The sequence below is a fragment of the Barbus barbus genome (assembly GCF_936440315.1).
Source record: "Barbus barbus genome assembly, chromosome: 23".
Classification (NCBI taxonomy): domain Eukaryota; kingdom Metazoa; phylum Chordata; class Actinopteri; order Cypriniformes; family Cyprinidae; genus Barbus; species Barbus barbus.
This window is the reverse complement of record NC_136751.1, coordinates 23,420,044-23,442,577: the sequence shown is the minus strand read 5'-3', so window position 1 is coordinate 23,442,577 and position 22,534 is coordinate 23,420,044. Positions and strand designations below refer to the sequence as shown.

At 36.3% G+C, this 22,534-nt stretch overlaps 1 protein-coding gene across 2 annotated transcripts in view; it reads left to right on the top strand.

Moving 5' to 3' along the window:
* The window catches only part of LOC306842925 (cadherin-13-like), a 311,991-nt gene that overhangs the window by 128,843 nt on the left and 160,614 nt on the right, over positions 1-22,534 (top strand). For both annotated transcript variants that reach the window (XM_079374136.1, XM_079374137.1), the window contains exon 5: positions 5,322-5,474. In XM_079374136.1, coding sequence (XP_079230262.1) covers positions 5,322-5,474 — 153 coding nt within the window. The remainder of the gene's footprint in view (positions 1-5,321; positions 5,475-22,534) is intronic.

Below are 22,534 nucleotides of genomic sequence, written 5' to 3'. Positions count from 1 at the left end.
ACAGGCAGTGGCAAGAAACGGCTGCTCTTTCATGTCCTCCCTGCTCCTAATGAGAGCTGATAGAAATAGGGGAGCATCTCCCCCAGGGCTATTCGCTGACATCTAATGACTGAGAAGAAATCCAGGGGAGGCTGTGTAGGCTTGTTTGTGTTTGTGTACATATGTTTGTTTGTACGTTCAAATAAACCAGCACCTGTGAGCTCGCCATAAACAGCGAGGCAGCGCCCGCAATCCGTTTCCGCGGCCTCTATCGCTCCACCCCACCAGTAGCCTTGATCATTCGAAACTTGTCTCTTCTTTCTTGTATTCCACTGAAAGTTTGACTGCTACAATCACGCCACACACTGGGTGAATTAGTTTTGAAAGTGAGCAGGAGAATGACTTGCGCACTTGAACAAAATTTTTATTTTATTTATTTTTATTTATTTTTTTAAATCTAGTAACATTAGTATAGGGACCAATTCTCACTGTTAACTAGTTGCTTATTAGCATGCCTATTATTAACATATTGGATATTTATTAGTGCTTATAAAGCACATATTCTGCATGACCATATTCTACATCCCTAATCCTACCCAATACCTAAACTTAACTACATTACTAACTATTAATAAGCAGCAAATTATGAAAGACCTTAAAATAAAGTGTGACCAAAAATCTCTTAAGTTGCTGATTTGCTGTTTAGGAAAAGTTTCTTATTATTTTCATTGTTAAAAACAGTTGTGCTGCTTAATATTTTTGTGAAAACTTATCTCTTTTTTTTCAATAATTCTTGATAAATAAAGTTAATAAAAACATGATTTATTTAATTTTTTTATGTAACAATCTAAAAGTCTTTACTCTTACTTTTGATCAATTTAATGCATCCTTGCTGAATAAAAGTATTAATTTCTTTCAAAAAGAGACTTAAAAAAATATTTGAATGGTAAAGTCTATGTTTAGACCATGCATCATATAATGTTACCTTGATAACATAAGTAACATACTTTGATAAATTTGTGTTTGTAATTGTTGTAATTACTGAGGAAAATAAATATTTTGTAGCTATTTTACACGCACAAATTGGTGTCTTATTGGTTACTGGTTATTATTAGAGATTACAATTCGATATTTTTTTGGAAAATGTAATTGTTCATGATCATTTCCTTCAATAATTTACATTTAGCTCAGCTTTTCTGTCTAACTACTGTCTAATACTGTCTAATGTGTATGTAAGGTTACTTTTTAAAAATGTTAATATATTAATAAATTAAATCTTTAGCAAATCATAAAATGAATATTCTGTTCACGCTGTACATTATTATAATGCCCAAATTCACACACCAGTTTTAGTTTTTAGTATTTTATTTTGAATACACTGAGATAAAATCTCTGTCCTTTTATTCTTTTTACAGTTTTTGACATTTTTCTGAAAATAATTACCAGCTTATGGATATTAACCAGAACGTTTGCATCACTATTTTCCTCTAAAAGTCCTTGAGGGCATAAAAGCAATTGAGCACCGTAAAATCTCAAGTATAATGCCACAATTTATGGCCACTATTTTTCTGTCTTTTCCCCTGTCCAATTTCCACCTTCTTCCATCCATTTTGTCTCATGCGTCATCACACCTCCTTTCGTTTTTGTTCCTTTCTAATTATCTCTCGTGCTGAAGGAGACCATTGCACCTTTAATAAAGCACCTCTGAAGTACAGAGAGAAAAGTTGTGTTTTATTGTTCTATTGGATCAATATCACAGCTATGTGCAGCATACAGCAGAATGAAAACCAGCTCCATAGCAACCACTCACAAAACATACATGGAGCCGTTAAGGAGTTCTTCACAAGGCAGAAAGCGGCGTAGGAGGAAAACAGACATGACAAGAGAAGGAAGAACTGAGCTTGATGGACTCTTGTGGCATGGGACTCCTGTAAACAGGCGACACTGCAGTTTATCTGGGTGTCTTTTGGCTCTCTCGCGATGGACAGAAGAGTTCATTTACAGATGACCTGTGTTGGGATTCAACCATGATTGTGTCACAAGTGTACCTGCTCTATAGGAAAGTACTTTGCTGGGCTTCCTGCCTTGAGTTTTTTTGGAAGAAACTGCTACCCTGCTGAAAAGAAAACAGCTTAAGCCAGCTGTTTTTGCGAGCCTTAGCTGGTTTAACCTAGCCTAGATGTTCTCCAAGTCTGACAAATTCCCAAACACCTGGAAGTCTAATGGTGTGTGTGCACCAAAAAATATAAAAAAATAAGTTATCATTCTAGATTCCTTGCGCAATTTTTTTTTGTGTCGCTTGCATGAATAAAATCTTTGCGTAATGTGTTATCAAAATTTTCCACTTGAGTTTAAATATTTAATCGTGCACGGAAGATGCGATTGAAGTGTATATTGCACATTCGCTGCAATCACGTCGCCCAATTCACATCTATTTGCATCTAGATTTGCTTTTGGTGTGCATAAGACTTTTTTTGTCAGCTCTCTTTCTGACTTTAAAGAAGTATTTATTGACACATAGCTTATGTTACATAATTTATACAGTATGTAATTATGCATGCTAATTTGTTCGATAATAGGAACATTTTATGAGATTGCAGTACAGGTTCTGTTTACGTACGTGTTTAGCCTGTGTGAGCGGGTTAGCTAATACACGTTTGGGAATGTTTTCTAATAGTATTTAGATCACAAAGGTTTCTTTTTTATAATTAGATGCTAAAACATGTTGTGGGCTAGAATTATGCTAGGCTAAGTAGTGCTATGCTACAGTATGTTAGCTGCAAGCATCTTAGCTTAGCATATTTTAGAAAGGGAAATGTTTGGCTGTATCTACATATAAAAACAAAAAAGTAGCAAAAGAAATCCAAAAAATTGTATGATCTTAGCTTTTAGCAATAGGTACTATTTAGCTTTATTTGAAACTATAGAGAGTTGTGAGTGTTTACAGTGCTGTATGTGTTTGTGTTTCTGTCAGCGTGACTGCTTGATTTATTATTTTCACGATCCGCTTTAGTCCACGTTACCGTCGCTTACATTAACAACCTGTCCACTAAAGGGAAAGTCGTGGCCTAATGGTTAGAGAGTCGGACTCGTAATCCAAAGGTTGCGGGTTCGAGTCTCGAGCCTGCAGGGATTGTAGGTGGGGGGAGTGAATGTCCAGCGCTCTCTTCACCCTCAATACCACGACTGAGGTGCCCTTGAGCAAGGCACCGAACCCCGAACTGCTCCCCGGGCGCCGCAGCATAAATGGCTGCCCACTGCTCCGGGTGTGTGTTCACGGTGTGTGTGTGTGTGTGTGTGTGTGTGTGTTCACTGCTGTGTGTGTGCACGTTGGATGGGTTAAATGCAGAGCACGAATTCCGAGTATGGGTCACCATACTTGGCAGTATGTCACTTCATTTCACTTCACTAAACAAGACAGCTCTCATTGTGCAATAAAATTCTACAATTTCACAGCTGTTTGCCGGCCACAGTATATACACCAAGATTTGAAGGCCTCCTCCGGTGAAGCCTGCATTTGTGTTTGCCAGAGTCTTAGCGAGGTGCATTTCTCAGAATAATAATGTTCCCTGGGTTAACAGAGCCTGTAATTATAAAGGAGAAAAACAGTATTAGTGTATGATCTGGCAGAAAGGATCTGTGTGGGGAAGATAAATAAAGCTAACAGGGGCTTTTCATGTGGACAATTACTTTGCTTGGATTCATTTTCTAAATGGGATATTTATTCTTAAGCTTAATTACAAGATATGGGAGGGTTCAAGGTGGGCAGCCTCTGTGATTCGATACATGCACTGGGGTTTATTGCACTTGATGAAAACAACTTTTAGAAAGGGTCTTTTAAACAAAAAGGGGTCATAAAAGAGGCTATTGTTCATTTGTATTTAAAGGCATTAGTTAATAAGTGAGCTTTCATTAGCGAGGGAAGTTGCAGCAATCTAATTTGCACAAAAATATGCTTTACACAAAAGCCAAATGAACTGCAGGTGGTAGCACTGGTCACACTATAGCCAATAAAATATGTTGTAATATACAAATGGATCTCATTTGCAAACTTCAGTATATTAAAACACTGAGTTAATCATCTGTAGAGTGCTGTTATATCATGATTTAAGACTTCTCACTGTGTGTTCATCATTGCCATCGACTGTCATTTGGTAAATAATTCTGAATTTAGATTTAAAATGTGAGATCAAGCAAATTATGTGCATGTTTTATTCACACATAACTGTGTTTGCCTGGGAGTGTGTGTAATTAACTGTTTTCTTTGCTTTTAACTTGCAACACTCTGGACTTTGCTGCATTTATCCAGTCGCATGTGAGTACTGCTGACAAACTTGAAAGAATGAAAAATGTACACACATGATTGGTCAATATAGATTGACAAAAAAAATTTATTTTAATGTTTAGTTGTCCAATATCACATATGTGCAATAGCATATGTGACACTGGACCACAAAACCAGTCATAAGGGTAAATTTTTTGAAACTGAGATTTATACATCATCTGCAATCTGAAAATAATATTGAGAAAAAACTTTTAAAGTTGTACAAATTAAGTTCTTAGCAAAGTACATTACTAATCAAAAATTATCTCACAAAATATCTTCATGGAACATGATCTTTACTTTAATATCCTAATGATTTTTGGCATAAAAGAAAAATCTATAATTTTGACCCATACAATGCATATTTAGCTATTGCTACAAATATACCCATATTACTTATGACTGGTTTTGTTGTCCAGGGTCACATATTCTTCAGCTTTGGAACAATAATAACTAAATAATCAAAACGGACTATAATAATAATAGTAAAAATAATAATAAACAACATCAATATTATTATTATTAATAATAAGTTAATATGTGCTGTTGGAATTATTATTATTAATTTGTATTATTATATGCTACTGTAATATTTATTATATTTTTAATTAGATTTTGTATTTAAATTTTAATTGTTTTTTTTTTGTTTTTTTTTTTATTGTAATACATTTTTAGCTTATCATTTATTTCAGTTTTAGTAATGCAAGTACTTATTTTACTATAGCTGCCAAGGCAGCATTTCTAAGCTTGTAAAGTTTATGTAATATTTTATTTCAGATTTCTTAATAAAATAGTATATATATATTTTTAGTTACAGTAACAACACTGAAGTTTAGAGCAAATATTTGGGATATCATATCTTAAGGAATGATAAATAAATATTAATATTTAGGTAATTAAGAAATTATTCAAGTACATTAAAACCTTTATATAGTTTTATGCTTAAATTTAGTGTTTAACTGTACCATTTCAATAATGTTAACATTAATATGATTTTGGGTGCTATCCTGTGATATAGGTGATCTCACTCGACATGAAGGAAGACCACATCTTCCGTCTGACAGGAAGGGGAGCAGATCAAGATCCTAAGGGTGTGTTCAGCATCAACCGACTGACGGGAGAGGTGGCAGTCAGCCGAGCCCTGGATCGAGAGGCCATTGCGTACTACCATGTGAGTGAGATATTAACTCTTATCTACTGTGTTCTGTTTCCCCCTTGCATAATGTCAGTGAGTGTGTAGCAGTTCAGTTAAGGAGCTCCACATGAAAACTGCAGGTTTATTTAAGTCATATTAGACTGTCGCGTGAATAACCGATCATCCCTAATCGAAAAGAAAATATGTTTTTGCTTCACTCCATGCATCAAGGCGATTAATGGCTGTAATGATTCGTGTCTCTTCAGTGAAGGAAAGCCGACTGCCGTACAGGATGTGGAACTCCAGTTAGAGGAGGCAGTTACTCTACAAAACGTGTGCGAGATCAATGATGCAGCTGTCAGCTGGCCTGTCAAACACTTGGCTAATGTGTGTTGGGAGTTTGTGCGTGTGAACATGGTGGCACCTTTCCGTTTTTGCATTAGTGGTCTGATGGTGACTTTATCAGGTTGACTGATAGCTTTATTGAGGAAAAAAGTGTCTTTAACGACCTCATTAAAACGAGGTCAGTGAAAAATACTTTTATTCAGCAAAGACATAATGTTGCAAAATATTTATGTTTCAAATAAATGTTCTTTTGAACTTTCTATTCATTGAAGAATTCTGACAAAAAGTATCGCAAGTTCAGAACAGAACAACTGTTTTCGTTTTCAGCATTAACAATAATAAGAAATGTTACTTGAGCACCAAATCAGAAATATTAGAATGATTTCTGATAGATCATGTGACTTTAATGGCTGCTGAGAGTTTGGTATTGCCAACACGGGAGTTAATTACATTTTAAAATGTATTAAAATAGAAAACGGTTATTTTAAATCATAATATTATTTCACAATATTACTGCTTTAACTGTATTAAAAAAATGCTAACACAAATATTTTGCACAGTAGTGTTGAGTCTATTGTGTCCTAGTTTACTTAAAAGTTGCCAATTCGATTTGATGACACTGTTGCACTACATAGAATTTATCTAATCAAATGCTCTCTAGAATAATATGTCCCTCCTCCTGTCTGTACTGTTGATCCTCAACCATAAAATAAGGTCTGTAATACCTGAAAAAGCAGTTTGTTCCTGTTTATCTTAATGGTGAATTGTCAGCTCTAGTGCAGGTCTAAAGCTTATTGACTAGATCTTCAATAAATCCCTCCCCCTTCCTGTTTTAATAGGCAGTGCATCAAAACATGAAAGCGTTTCTTACAATATTTAACCAGAAAAGAAGAGACCTTTCAATATGTAGAGCTTTGCCAGAAGAAAGGACCACACTGTGCTAACTCCAGATAACAAGATAGACAAATACGATTCCTTTTAATTGTTTGCTCGGTTGAGCAAGCTGATACTTTGATTCAAGAATTCCAGAGCTCTTGTTCTCTTTCTCTTTGTGTCCTCTGACGTTTGACAGATAAAGGAGAGTTTACCTGGTTTCTATCCCCCTGTAGAGGGGAACTAAAGGGCTCTGCTTAGTTTGATATCCACCTGTCTGGCTAGGAACAGATTTAATAAAAAAAAAGAAAGAAAAAGAGTTGCTCTTCTTCCGCCCTCGCTTTGTTCCGCTCCACTGGTATGCTCCGATAAAGTATTCTTAGCAAGGTTTTTGAAAAATCTCTGTCAGCCTGATGCCTTTGGTTTGTCTTTTCAATAAAAAGTCTTCTTTCCTTAAATAAGAGATCATTCTTTATATTATTGCTGCTTTTTTGGATCCGTAGCGTACAGGCTGTTCTTGCTTTGGGCACTTCAAACTTTAACTCAGACAAGTGTATGTGTGTTTGGGCCCAAAAAGTTCTGTAAGGAAAGATGGCAGATTCCAAATCACATACTTCTCTGGATTCTCTGCTGGCTGAGGAGCTGCCTTTGAGGTAGAAGGGAATGCTAATAGAGTGCTGGACAGTTTTGGGAAGTGAAAGTAGTTACACTTACGTAAGTTTTCCTGTAGCGGCTTTAAAAGTAGAGTAGCTCTTGTGGTAGCCAATTATTATGTCTTATCCAGTAGCCTCAACAAACAGTAAATGACTGTTCTTAAGATCGGAAGGGATAATCAAACAAACTCACCTGTGCTTTTATCTCTAATACACTGTTCAAAAATGGTTTTAATGTTTTTAAAAGTATTTACTATTTTTTTTCTGTAATTTTTTCTGAAATGAATTTGAACTTTTACAAGTACACTTGGGCACAAATCCCAAATGCTCTCAAAACTACAATATGGTTAATTAAATTCATTTCTGTGATAGCAAAGCTGATTTTATAGCAGCCATTACTTCAGTATCACATAATCTTTCAGAGATCATTCTAATATGCTGATTTAGTGCTCACGATACATTTATACTTATCAATGTTTTGTTGCGTAATGCTTTTTTTTCCCAAAAATGTGATACATTTTTAATGAATTAAAATGAATGATCAATCAATCAGTCAGTCAATCAATCAATCAATCAATCAATCAATCAATCAATCAATCAATCAATTCCCAAACTTTTGCATGGTAGACTGGGACTGGAATTTTTGACTTGGTTATGTAGTTTCTGTTGTAAATAGTGCAAATATAGCATTTGAAGTTCGGCACTGTCATCCTCAGAGAGTCATTCATTCAGAACCTCTCATTGTTTTTGTGCCAGCAATAATGCAGCTTGATTAAATCTTACATTGTGTCATGTTTTAGTTTTTGCTTGTAATGTGTAGTGTAGTGTACTTTTTCCAAAAAGTAGCGTGACTAGTTTAACAGCTTCAAATTATGATTATCTACAGTTCCATTGTAGCTGCCCCAACATTGGGCTTTCTCGCAGTTTTATAACCTCCATGGTTTAGGTCTGGTGGTCACAGCAGAGCGGGTGAGTGCTCTGAAGAGAAGGGTAATCTCAGGTACGCAGACCCCAGTCGGGATCAAAGCCCTCACTCAGCAGAGCACTTGACATTTACATCTCCTTATCTCCCTTTCTCTCACATCCACACCACCCGCAATCTCAAAAGCGTGCGTTGAGCGTGCGCACATCAAAGCTTGACATTTTACAGCACTAATGCTCACACACTCCTATCTTGATGAAGGAATGATGCTAACAACAGCTGTTTTTGCATCTGTTGGCTGTGTCTTTCTGAGAATGATTACTCTTACTTTTAGTGATGTTTTTCCATACTGAAACAACAAAACTAACATTAAAGTTTTCATGTAGCTGAAAACCGAAACTGAAAATAATGTTTCAGTAATTCAGTTTGGGTAACTGAACTCATAATGTTGTTCAGAGTGTCATGTTCTCAAGTGATAAATTAAACAGTCCTTCATAGGGTTATTATAATTAACCAATAAAACTGGAATTGCAACTAAAACTATAATAATAATAATAATAATAAAAACTTGAAATAAAATAGTTTGACTAAATTATATTTAAGTATTTAAATAAAATTATGTTAACTGATCAAATAAAATAAAATAATTATTTTGGCTAGTTCTCAATGCCTCATTCCTCATTCGAATTGAGTTTATCTTGAAGAACTAAAATAAATATTAATGGATGCATATAAATTATATTTTATTATATATTCAAAAATGACTAACACAACAAAATGAATAAAACTTTCAAATTAAAATAAAAAATAATTAAAAAATAATAAAACTCATAGTTTCGTAATTATATTTAAATAACACTGGTTCTTCAGCAATAGCTTTATTTCAGCTTAACAAATTTTACATACACACTTTAGTATCATTTTTGGTCATGTTAAAGTGCGTTCACACTGCTCTTGCAACTTGTCCATGTTATGTGCACAAAATCGACACTGACACAGTCAAAATGCATAATTAGAGGAGAACTATTTAAATATCACTGTTTCAATCAATGATGTTGCCTTTCCAAAACCATTTTGTCCAAAACCAGAAATTATTTTTATTTTTTTACTTTTTCTTTTTCTTTTGCTAGCTTATTCCTCCATCATTGTTTTCTCTTTCTCTCTTGGCATTCCGAGTGGTTTTGGGAACGAGTCTGACAAGCGGGCATGTCAGTATTGCAGTAATCCACTGACTCACCTGCTATGTCTGAGAGCCTTGGAGCCCCTGACCTCTAATGGCGTGTTGTTCTCCATCTAATCACACAGATGGGCCAGTTCCCTCTCGCCTCGACCACCTTACGCACACATATGTAGTGCAACACCTCCGCGCCACACTTCACCTAATTCCCGAGCCACACTGGTGGGAATAACCGCATTTTCTGGCTGATCCCTCTGCAGCACATCCGGAGTAATTACACCACGGCTAATTCCAGCCAATCTCACACTAGGATTGTTCTAGTGGATGCTAGGTGTGGCAGTGGGGTTGTTTGGTGGTTCCTGAAAGAAATGGTAATGGATAAGGACTTGAGAGAGGACAGACAAATCATAGTAGGCTGACAAAAAGAGACCAGTTGACCAGTTGCCTCCAATGAATGGATATTTATTATCACATTACAGCAATCGACTGAAACCGTTTAGTTCCCACTGTATAAATTTACATCCCAAAGATCCAACCTGTAGGGAATGAGAACACATGGGCACTGGGAGGTAGGCAGATACACACTCTCACACACCGCATGAATATACAGAGAGTTGCACTGACTCTCATTCACACATACATGCAAACACAGAGGTGCCCACACACATTACCACATGTGTAGACACACACAGGCACACGCAAATCCCCTGAGCGATTCTTTCATATTTAGGAAGCGTAGAATTTCGCCAGACCGACTAACTAACCATGCAATTGACATCTTAGAAGCTCTTTCTTTCAAAGTGAATCCTTAATTACATTCTTCTCTGTGGCGTTCATGGCCAGACTGCTGCAAAACACAAGGCCACGATAAAGGCTTTATTATTGGACTGGAATCAGGAATCAGGCTTCTGTGTCATGCCTTGTTAATATCCTCAGTCTTCTTACCGCAGGGAAATCGCACTGTAAAATGTTGAGCACGAAGGACCTGTGATGAAGGACCCATGTTGTGATCACTTTACGAGTGGCTGATTCCAAAACAACTTCTAAAATAGGAGATTAAAAGAGCATGATTCTGTTGTACAGCAAGACAGCAGATCAGATAAGTGTGAGTAATAAAAGATAAATAAAAAACGATTGTGGTTGGAGCTGTGGTCTAGTGGTTAGAAAACACAAATACTCCAGACACTGTATCAGCCTTTCAAGTTTTCAAGCAGTGTATTGAGAGGTTCTGTGATTGTTTTGGATGCATTCCACTGACTGATTTTTTTTAGTTTTTATTTGCAGAGATATTTCTGTTTATTTGGATGTGTAAATATGTAACAGCTATAATGTCTCTCTAAGGTTTTAAAACTCTTTGGTTTAATATTTGAAAGAATATATTTACATAACCAAATAAATACTTCCTCAAGAAAACTCAGGCAAGTAAATTAATTGTGTATATATTATGAAGAAATGCTTCACATTTTAATCCATATATAGATGGATTTGATTTTTACAATTTAATGAAATGATCATTATTATTATCCTTAAATCCACAAACCAGCTTTAAACATTGAATTTACAAATATATAATTACATATCCAAATAATAAGATATATTTTCAAGAAAACTGAGGCAAGTGCATGAATTTTATTTAGAAAAATTTCAATATTGTGCATATATTGAGTATAGGACTGTTTTATGGTCAGCTTATAACATTGTGTTCATCCATGAGCAGCTTGGACTTTCTGTGAGGTAACTTCTTTTGAGTGACATAAGGGTGATTAGGTTCCCATTCAATGAAAGAACATGTTGCTCATCTCTGTACATGTAACTCTACTCTCAAAAATCATTCCTCAGTGTCAGCCACATGGATAAAACACCAGAGAGACACCTAGTCAGATAGAAAAATAGAAAGCAAAAAGATGAAGAAGCCACCCATGCATTAATACAGAACATATGGATGATGTTTTTTCCTGTGTAGCGGCAGCCAAATGACAGTGCCGCTCCACTGCCTGCAGAAGAGTCACATGATGATGTGTCGAGGGGTGTTTTGGTGCCTTGTCTCAGGTAGACAGACTCTGCGCTCGCCCACAGAGGGGTTGGCACTGCGATATCACGATGGGCTGATGCTCGTCTCTCACAAATAACTGCTCCAGTCTACCGTAGGGCTGAAGCGAGAACTGTGTGTCCAACAGCTGTTTGTTTGCCATGGACCTGACACACACCCTGATCCTCGGGGCGCTGGCATGCTGCATTTGATGACGGAGAAACGGTGGCATCTGTGCGTGTGTGTTTTTTGTGCATTTATTTGTGTGTGGGTGCGTGCCATCTGTGCTCCGAGTAATTGCTGGTATTTATATGATCTTAATTGTATACTGTGCACTGTGTGCTCTCAAAGCTAGTTTAAATTGAACTGTTTTAAGAGATAGTAGATGCTAAACATGAGAGATCTTTGCGTGCAACCAATTAGGTAACCATCTGTGTCGGCTTCTGATTTTTTTTATTGCACTGCAGTTTGTGCATTTAACCCTTAGATGCATACCTCGGGTCTTTAGTACAGTGGCCCAGTAGTGCACAGCACAACAAAATCTCCACAACACAGCTAAATCGCTATAACACAATGCATAGGACTAATTTCATTGTGTTTTGTTAATTTCGCTGTGTTGTGGCTTGATTCCGTTGTGTTGTGCTAATTTCATTGTGTTGCAGCCTGTTTCTGTTACGAGTCTAGTGTGCAAAGTAAAGCGCACAACGGAGTATAATCAAACAGAGTTCTTTTAATAATCCACAGAATTAACTAAGCACAATCAAACGCAATTCCAAAACGATAGCAGACACGGGAACAGGGGAGAACACAGGCTTTAAATACTAAACACAATCAAGGAGAAACAGAAACAGGTGTGGAGCTAGTTAACTAATAACCATGGAAACAAACTAGGTAGGATGACGGAGACATAGAAAACTAAACTAAAACAGATCAACATGTAACAGTTTCGTTGTCTTGTGCTAATTTTGTTGTGTTGTGGCTTGTTTCCGTTCTATTGTGGCTTGTTTCTGTTGTGTTGCAACTTGTTTCCGTTGTGTTGCAACTTGTTTCCGTTGTGTTGTGGCTTGTTTCTGTTGTGTTGTAGAAATTTCGTTGTGTTGTACATCACTGGGCCACTGTACTTTACTGACCCAGGATGCCATCCACAACCCCCTCCCTCATTTGACAGTTCATTATCAAATATTAGCGTCATGGATCTGATGACGAAGCTGTTGCTGAACAAAATACTGATTTTAAAGATGATGAAAACATTTTAAGATTAACATATCTGTAGGTTCAGATCAAATTATGATGGCGGTGAAGCAGTTGCTCAAAACGCCCTAACAAGTTTAAACGCCCTAAATAAGTTCCAACAGATAACAAAATATGCTTTAAAAAAATATTTAGCAATTGTTATTAACATATCAGGACTGTTTTATAGTACTGGGGTAGTTTAGAGATTCATCCAAGGTAGATATACATTATAATATGCTATATTATATAGTATGCTATAATATGTAAAACATTATTTGACAAAACATTCATGCATTCAAGGGTTAAACTCATTGCTTTCCTCAGTCATCACTATAAGGACCGTTTGTTCTCTGTCACATCTCAAAAACTGTCCTTTTGAGTGCAAAACCCAGACTATTAGGTCAGCTTGAAGTGGCCTAAGGTAATATCCCATTGTAACATCAATTAGAGTTCTCATTATGTGTGGCCTAACACTAATTACTGCAGTTATTTCCTGCTAACAGTTATGATCCCTGTAGTGGCGTATGCTGAGATGGCCTCTCATTTTTTTAGCGTATGTGGAAATGCCATTTTTGGTCCACCGTGGTTTATTCCCCTTGCTGAGGTTCGTCCATTGGGACGCCCGTGTGCTTCCTTGCACATTACAGTAATGACCTTCACGGTTTCCACAACCGAGAGACTGGCGGCATCTCTGTTTTCAGATTGTACTCTGATACCTAAAACCAGGCCAATAGTCGTGTTTAATGGCACCCGCTGGTATTGCTGTCTAATCAGCCCCCTCCGTACTGCACCAGTCATGGCTGTGGAAATGAAACATTAAACATTTAATGAGAGATTAAAACCTCCATTAGTCTAAAGAGTGCTAAAATGCCGAGGGAAAGTGGTCAGGTTTCCAGATTTTACCCTGTCCTAGTTTATCACATGAAGGTCAGAGCCAATCAACATGTGTGTCAGCAAATAATGATAAGAAGTGAAGGCAGGGCTGAATAGATTTGATGATAACTGAAAGCTGAATGGATGTTTTAATTACAGTGCTTGCATGCCACAATGTACTAATAATCCTGAAATGTTCATTTTAATAGTTTTGTTCTGAATGGTCATGATTGGATTTTATTTATTTATTGGATTAGATGCAATAAAGGTCTTAATCTGTCATGAAAGGTGCACCAGGCAGATTGAGGATGTATAAAAACAAATTCTAACATAATTATTTTAATTCAATCTAGCAAGGTTTTGCAATATACTTAAACCTTTCAACATCTGTTACCATGACTTATCCCCAGAGGAAAAAAATATGTTTTAGTAGCATAACATTGGTTAATGGAAATGTAATCAATTCGCAATAGGTTTTTATCAACATTAATAAAATATTGCAAAAGTTTTGCGCAAATCTGTCATGAAAACCCTGTTAATTTCACAAGAATTTCCATATATGGCAAAAAAGTTTTAACACTTAAATGAGGTGGTTTTTCAGGCAATTCGAAAAAAGAATATTCCGCCGAACCGCAATGGAAACAGTTTGTTGAAATTTACAGGTCACCTGGTGTATATAAAATCACATGAGCATTCTTTAATGTACTATAACCTCCAAGAAACACCTCATACGTGGCCGCTCTCAAGTATAAGGGACTTTGCTTTCCATTAATGCTTGGATAACCCCTTATTTACATTGCACACGTCTGCGGTGCATTATTATCTGCGCTGATACTTCTTTCAGAAAATGCTAATCTAGTAGAATATTCCTGAAAAAATGTGTTGTGCTTTGGATGGTGGTGTGCTGGTGTCCCAGAAGCTTAACTAGCTTTATCAGACTTTTCAGACCCTACTGATCAATCAGTCCTAATGGGTGAGATCCATTTGCCTAGACCAGCTTCAGCCAGCTTTTCAAGCAGGAATAACAAAAACACTTATCAAACCTGTGTTTTCCAAACCAGGTACATAGACGTGATCCCAAACAACCAGCCAATCAAAACCGGTGATCCTTGAATGTTACATTATACACTTGTGATATAATCAAGGTTTTGTTCAGAGTGAGGCTTCATGAAGTGAGTGTGGTGTCAGTTCTTAGTTTGCAGTAGCACCGGAGGCCTTCTCAGGTCTGGCCTGTGGTTGAAGGCTTTATCTCAGTTATTTAACAATGATGGATTCATGCAAGGTCACTCTGTAAACTGGCATATTAACCACAATGCTTGTGAGGATAAAATCGATATACGGTCTGAAACGCTGCTTGCATGCAGAAGGCATTTATAAAAATCTGTCTGAGCAGAGAAACCTTGTGTAATGTCTGATGAATTTAACTGAAGCTGAGGGACAATATGAGGTCTGTTGTAGAGCAATCTTTTAATAATAATATATTTATTTATTTATTCTATTACGTCACTCGAAACCCAAGGACATTTCATAATGCTTTTTAAAGTTGAAAATCTTATGAAATCATAATTTATTGGTAAAAAATGGCACTTGAAATTCTATTAAGTTTGGAAAAGGTATCCAATTATATACATAAGTGCTACTGTATTTCTGTGGAGCAGGGAAACCAACATTAGCCATTTTTTGAGCTCAGTTTTGGCCTGTTATGACCTTGGGTAAAGCACTTAACCCCAGGTTGTTTCAGATGGATTTTGCATTTGAGAAATTAAAGCTGGAAAGATCCAATATTTTTCCAAGAAGAAGAAAAGTTATTTGAATTTGAATCAAATCAGTAGAGAAAAAGTGAAAAGTTCATAAGATTAAAAAAGAAACAAAATACTGTAAGAGAAACAAAAATAGATGAAGATAATAAACATGCTTAACTGTTCATGTTTATTGTCATTTTCTCCCTAAGGATCTTTGTTTTTTTATGTGTAATTTCTTTCTTCGTCTTTTTTTCCTTTTTTTGTTAAAAAATGCAGCGTTGATAAAAATGCAGTTGCAAATTTGAGCAGATGTGCCTAACTTTTTTTTTTTTTTTGAAAATTGTACTCTGTTTTAACGTTGTTTCCAGCTTGTGCCAGTGTATGCTATGTTTTGTTCTAATCTGGGGTGCCAATAGATTCTACAACCACTAATTACCTGTACAATGAAATTAGAACACAGTGGATTCAGTTGTAAATGCTCAGCTCTGTTTGGAAAGAAGGAAAAACTGAAATGCTGAAACAGACCTGCTCTCTTTGTTATACATCATCACTGAAATACATCATCATTTTGTCAAATGATAATGGAACCTCTCTTGAAATTAGTGGATCATCATGTCACTTACAAAGTTCTTAGGAACGTGATGATTTGACGGGTAAGCAAAAAGAGGGGATAGGAGGGATAAATGTCTCTAGACAGCTCTTCTGTAGATGCTAGATCTTAAGATGTCTCTCCACTGGTAGAGCCACATGTCTCAAGTGTCTCTCTGGAGACACAAACACACTTACACCTGGTGAAGAGGGTCTCATGGGATACCCATCTGGCCTGACAACAGAACATCACACATAGTAACTTTTTATAAAATTACAGTCATAAATGTCTAATAATGTGCTGCTTCCACAAATTTTAGAGTAGGTGACTAATAGCTGTGGATTGAAATAGAGGTTTGATTTATTTTTTTTATACAGTGCCAAAATGTTCCTACAGAGCAAACGAGAGCATCTCACCTCTTTTTCTGTACATTTTTTGCATACTTTATTTATTTTTAAATTAATTATGTATCTTATTTTCTGAATTGCAGTCTGTGGCTGAGCTGTCATTTCACATTAATGGATCGGTGGGCGTTTTCAGGCCAGCAGCTTGCTTGGCTTGAGGATAAAGGGGTGGTACTTTCGAGGGGATTTCCGATTAATCCGAGAGGCAGGTGGAGGGCTCAGCAGGAAGAAAAAAGTTTGATTGCGGTGCAAGAAGGTTTGATTGCGGTGCCCGTGCGAGAAGAATAACCAGACAGTTGTCCACTTCATTTACGACTGGCTTTAGAGATATGTCCAGAGACAGGTGATGTTCACCTCCAAATCGCTATCCTCTTTTCTGCTTGGCTGGCCAGTAATTTACTGGGCATTGGTTAGCAAGGTATGCTGCCCTGCAGACAGGGAAACTCAGTTTTATTTTTCACCTTCTCTTTTTTGTGCTTTGTTTTTCTCTCTGAAGATAACACCTCTTCCTCAGCCTTTCAAGTAAAACTCAATATGTACCAACAGACGCGTATAAATATTATATGATGAAAAGCAGCTCTCTTGTTTTAGAAATGCACTTTTGTCTTGTCACTTTTTGCTTCTTTCAAGAATCTACTTATTTGAGTCTTTGAGAACCAAAAGGATTTTTTATAGGGTTTCTGAGCAACAAATTCCATGAAGTGTACTTTTTTTTTTATCAGTACAAACTGCAGCTTGTGTGAACGTATTTCCCATTTTATATTTTCTTAAAGTCTTTAGATGCTTTAGTGCCACAGAGCAATGCTTGTCAGAAGATTCTGTTTGCACAGAGTCAAACCGAGAGGAGACTGAAAGTCAAACAGCAAATTTTATTTTTTTTTTCTTTAAAGAACTACTAGTATCTAGTGTTTGTCTAAATCTGTATAGAAGTTGTGGCTGCACAGTATTTAAGAAATATTAATTATTTCAAGTCAAGTATTTATATGTGTTCAGATCAGGTAAAGAAAAACCTTTTTAGTGCATATTGTACTTCTTTTTATACTGCTCCTTTGTGGGTTAAATTTAAGAAAGAGAGCCTCTGTAAGCTTCAGGTTGCGTACTATGACTGTATGAGGATCCTGCTGAAAAAGCCAAGATGGTGCAGTGCAAGTGATTTATTCTGTAAGGTAAGATTACAATCATTCCCTGCTTTAATGAGAAATTTAATGTATAAATTTATTTGTCGGCTGGACATTTCACATAATAATATTATAATGCTGTTGACAAATCCTAGGTTTACTGAAGTGCTATATCAGTCCTCTATGAGGAAGTATTGGCATAACTGTCTTTTTTAATGTGTACTGTTTTGGTTTGTATTGTCTGTCTTTTGCTAATGGACCTTGAGTCTGGAAATAAATTTGAACTTAGAAAGTTATTTAAGTCTACCTGTGTCTATAGTCTCTGAAGACATGATTTACTCAAGGTTTTTTTTTTTAAAGGGCTAGTTTACCCAAAAATTAAAATTAGCCCATGTTTTACTTACCTTCAAGACATCCTAGGTGTATATGACTTTCTTCTTTCAGACGAATCCAATCGGTGTTATATATAAAAAAAAAAAAATCCTTGCTCTTCCAAGCATTTGAATGGGAGTAAACGGGTGTTTTTTTTCAACAGTTCAAAAGTAATCAAATAAAGTGGGCGCATCCATAATAAAACATGCCTCACATGGCATAACATCTTAGAAACTAACTGGACTAAATAAGTTTATGCTCTAAAATTATTAAAACAGTAATAGAAAAACTGTATGATATATGTAAATGTATCAAATAATAATACAAAATAAAGCACTTTGGTTAGGGTCTTGCAGTAATTAATTTTGCGTAGCCAGGCATTTGATTATCTATCAAATCTGGTCCACTTTGAATCTTATTTTGATTATTTTGAGTTATTTTTGTGATTAGCTAAACTAATTGATACCAAAATATACTGTGAATTTGTTTCCACTCTGGCAGATGTTCCTGAAAGTGCTCATTGTTAAAATGACCAAATTAGTACCTTGTGTTTTGTTTTTTCACGATGGTCTGTTGCAGCCAGAATCCTGGTAGTTGCATAAAGCATGTCACCATGTTTGTGTGTAATATGTATTAGACGTTTAGTAGGCAGTCTGTGGGTGTGCAGCCTGAGGCTGAGACTGTGTAGTTCCTGTAATGTTTGCCCTTATTAGTTTATTTATGGATTCTGATTAAGAGCTCTGTCGAAATGTATTTCTGTTTCTGCTGTGTTTGCATCTTTGGCAGTATGTGTGTCTTTACTTGGGGGAGTGATTCCCTAAATGAAGATGCATTCATGCACACTTCTAGAGTGGATTGTTTTGTCATGCCCCTCTTTAAAAAGTGTAAAAAATGGCACTCTTCCATCTCACTTGCCCCACAGGTCTCTAAATGAGTTGTGTTATTGGAAAAGGGAAGTGCTGCTCTCACATCAAGGGACTTGAAGGGCGAGATCTGAGCCGGTCTTTGAGGCTTTCTCAGGCGACAGCAACCACCAAACAAATGTGAATGAATAATGCCTTTAGAGAGGCAAGAGCCATTGCTCTAGTATGAAACACCTCCCAAAGCCCTGGTGACTTTTTTTCTTCGCATTTCAGCAAGCAATTATTTTTATCTGGCTGCTGCTATAAAGGATCTTCCTCTACTCTTATTTTCACTCTTTCATCATTTATTCCATCACCTCATCTCACTTCTTTTTTTCTTTTAAAGTCACTCTATTTATACCTATGCAAATCTGTATTTTATATAAAAAGGGAGAGATTTAGATGTACTCCTCCTCCTTTTTTTAATTGTATTTATCAGAACCTTCAAAAAGAACCTTTAAATGAATAGTTCACCTAAAAATTAAAATTTGCTGAATATTTACTCACCCACAGGCCACCCAAGATGTAGATTCTAGAGATGTAGAGTTTGTTTTTTCATCTGTATGGAGAAATGAAGCAGTCCATCATTTGTTTACCATTTAATCTTCTGCAGTGAATGGGTACTATAAGAATGAGAGTCCAAACAGCTGAAACATCACAATAATCCACACTCACTTAATCAGTTAACGTATTGTGAAGAAAAAGCATTCAAGTTTGTAATAAACACATTCATTCTTAAAACGTTTTAATGGTTGTTCGTTACAAACATGCAGCTTTTCTCTTCACAAGATGTTAATTGATGGAATGGAGTCATGTGGATTGCTTGTGAATTATTGTGATGTTTTTGTCAGCTCTTTGAACTCATTTTGACGGCAGCCATTCACTTCCATTGGTGAACACATGAAGCAATGTTACATTTCTCCAAATCTGTTTTGAAGAAGAAACAAACTAATCTACATCTTGGATGGCCTGAGGGTGAGCACATTTTCATTTTTGGGGGAATTACTCTTTTAAGTGGATTGTTTATGGTCATTGAGAAAACAAAAGTTTTTGCTTTGTTTTTACGCTCACTAATTATGTGCACTTCATGCATATTCATGAAGATTAAGGAGCCTTTTAAAATACAGGTAGTAATCTAATCAATAAGTGTTCAATCATGCTTTCGGCATTCTAAATATCCCCACAGTACTTAAAGGAAAAGTGAGGTTATGTTAAAAAAACTACTCAGTCTTGTCTTACGGATGGATGGATTGCAAATCAGTTAGTGTGACTGGGCAAATATTAAATCAGCTAATTAATATTCATGAGGCAAGCTGTTAAGATTTATAATTAGTTGCTCCCCAATTCTTTCTATATGCTCCCTTGTTTATGGAATCAGTGTTCAGAGTTCATATTAAGAATGAATTTATCTGATGATAGATTCTGGATGATCAGTAAATTTTAAGAAGTTGGCAAAACTATCTGCATTGGTTGTTGGGGTTGTCTTGTGTAGGGTTGTCCTCTTTTTGGGAACTTGCAATACCAACACACTTTAGCCAAGCTGTAAGTTGTAAAATAAGAGCAAACATGACAGTAGAATACAGTAACACAGAAGTTACAATAAATTGTGTATGGTGGAAAAAAAACAAAACTTATTTCTAAATGGCACTGGCTTGTGTTCGTACATGTCTGGGCTGTTCCCTCAGGTCTGGTTTTTCATGCGTCCATATGCCGCTTTGATAATGGATGCAGTTCCTACAGTCTCTAATGTACAAAGTAAAAAGGCCTACAGTTTTCAGCACTTGCACCTGGACTATATTTGCAGCAAAACAAGATGCATGGTTTCTTCATAACCCAGCAAATAGTCTGAGCACAGTAATATTGTGTAACAGCTACAATACATTTCAAGTTCCTCAGAGTGTTTTGCTGTTTTAATATACCTTTGCTTTAACTTTTTATCATCCCATTAGCCTCTCTCTTCTTCACTTGGCAATGAGCGGCAGAAACAGACAGGAAATGAGTCTAGCACTCAGGCTAGCTCAGCTGCTCTCCGATGGCTCTTTGAAATATTTAAATTCCAAGCAGACACACAGCATATGTGAACAGGAATTGTGGATTAGAGAGTTCCCTGGCAAGATGTCCCAAGTCCACTTACTTTGCTCGGTGTACATACTCATGCAGAGTAAAAAAAAAAAAAAAAAAACTGACATAGAAGATCAATTCATTTAGCTTTCAGAATAACTTCTGTTCGTTTTAGGAGGCATGAAGCCTGACTTCATTATTTTTTATCTGTCCTCCCAAGAGCAGCTCGCTGAATTTTGAGATTCAGCATAAGCAATACAGTTGCATTCCCAGTAGATGGAAGGATACATGGATGGATTCATGGCTAGCTGGTTAAGACTGCATCTCTTTCTTGTTTTGCTACAAAGTGCTGTGCAAGTGCTGCAAACTGTAGGTCTTCATTATTTTGTACATTAGAGACTGTAGGAACAAATTCCATTAAACAGAAACATGAAGAACCAGACCTGAGAAACAAGCCCTCATGTGTACTAATAATACAAGCCATTGCCATTTGGAAGCACAATTTGGATTTTCTCACCTTACAACTTTAATTTAAATGTGTACTGCTGTCATGTTTGCTATTATTTTAGTCATCCATCCTTCTCTTTCTCTCAACATTTCTCAAAAGTTATCCAGCCTCCATCTATATTCAGACATCTTACGTGGGGGTTTCTGTTTCCAGTTGGACAGTCTTCAAAGGAAGTCTGTCCACTATATTCTTACCAGCCGGTTCTTTGTATTTGAGGGTCATCTATGAATGCCCTTCCCATATGGCTTTTTTATTCATGAAACCTTAGCATTTTGGACAATTCTTAACAGCATAATGTTTTGAGTATTCATTGTTAGATTCAATCAGAGTTTTTGATTAAAGTTGTATTTGTTGAGATCTTTCTTTTGGAGACAACAAACATGTGTTTGTCAATTGTGCATCTTTGAGTTTTAGAACTCTAACTTGCTGTTTTAACTGAAAGGAAGGGTATTTATTTCTACAGCCACCATATTGAGCATTAAAGTTTCCCATTCATTTTTCAATAGTCATCTCCTATGCTGTCTCTTATTTGTACAGACTTTTTTTCTGACTATAATAGCTCAGAACTGCTAAATGTTGCTGGGAGTCACTCGTGTGAGGAAATGTCACCTTCAGATCCATTTCTTGAAGATTTCTATTGTGAGAAACTCTCGAAATCGTCCATCCCCAGTGGACTGGAGTCTCAAAGGAGATGAGTAAATCTCCAGAGAACGCATATTGAGAATATGTATAGCTTCCTTTATTTATTCACTACCACTTTAATAGACTGTTAAAACACCAAGTTCAGCAGTTTTCTGGACTAAAAGAGCCCAAATTCGATAGATACACCTCAGAGGGACATTCAGGTCTCCTGGATGTTAATTAATGCACTTTCTTTGGTGCTTGTACAGCTGAGATGTAAATACACCTTTGATGCTTTTGTAAGAATGCAGTAGAAATTCCTTGGAAATGTTTTTTAGGCCAAATTAAGGTGTTTCATTCGTTATAATTGTAAGAGATTGATGAATATGACATGGAAGTAATCCATATTATGTGGGTAGCACCATTCAGGTAAAATATTAAAGAGGAGTTTGAAAAAGTCTTCATTAATTAATATTTTACTGCACCCAGCAAACAGTAGCTATGATCAGAAACATTGTGCTCCATTCTTCATACTCTGTGGATATAATTCATAGAAACATGAGACTGTCATATTATTTGCAGAGAAAAATAGGAAGGGAGGACAATATCCTTATCAATTCTGTTTTACGAAGACATAATGAGCTAATGAACATGGCGTAATAGTGTCTAAAAGC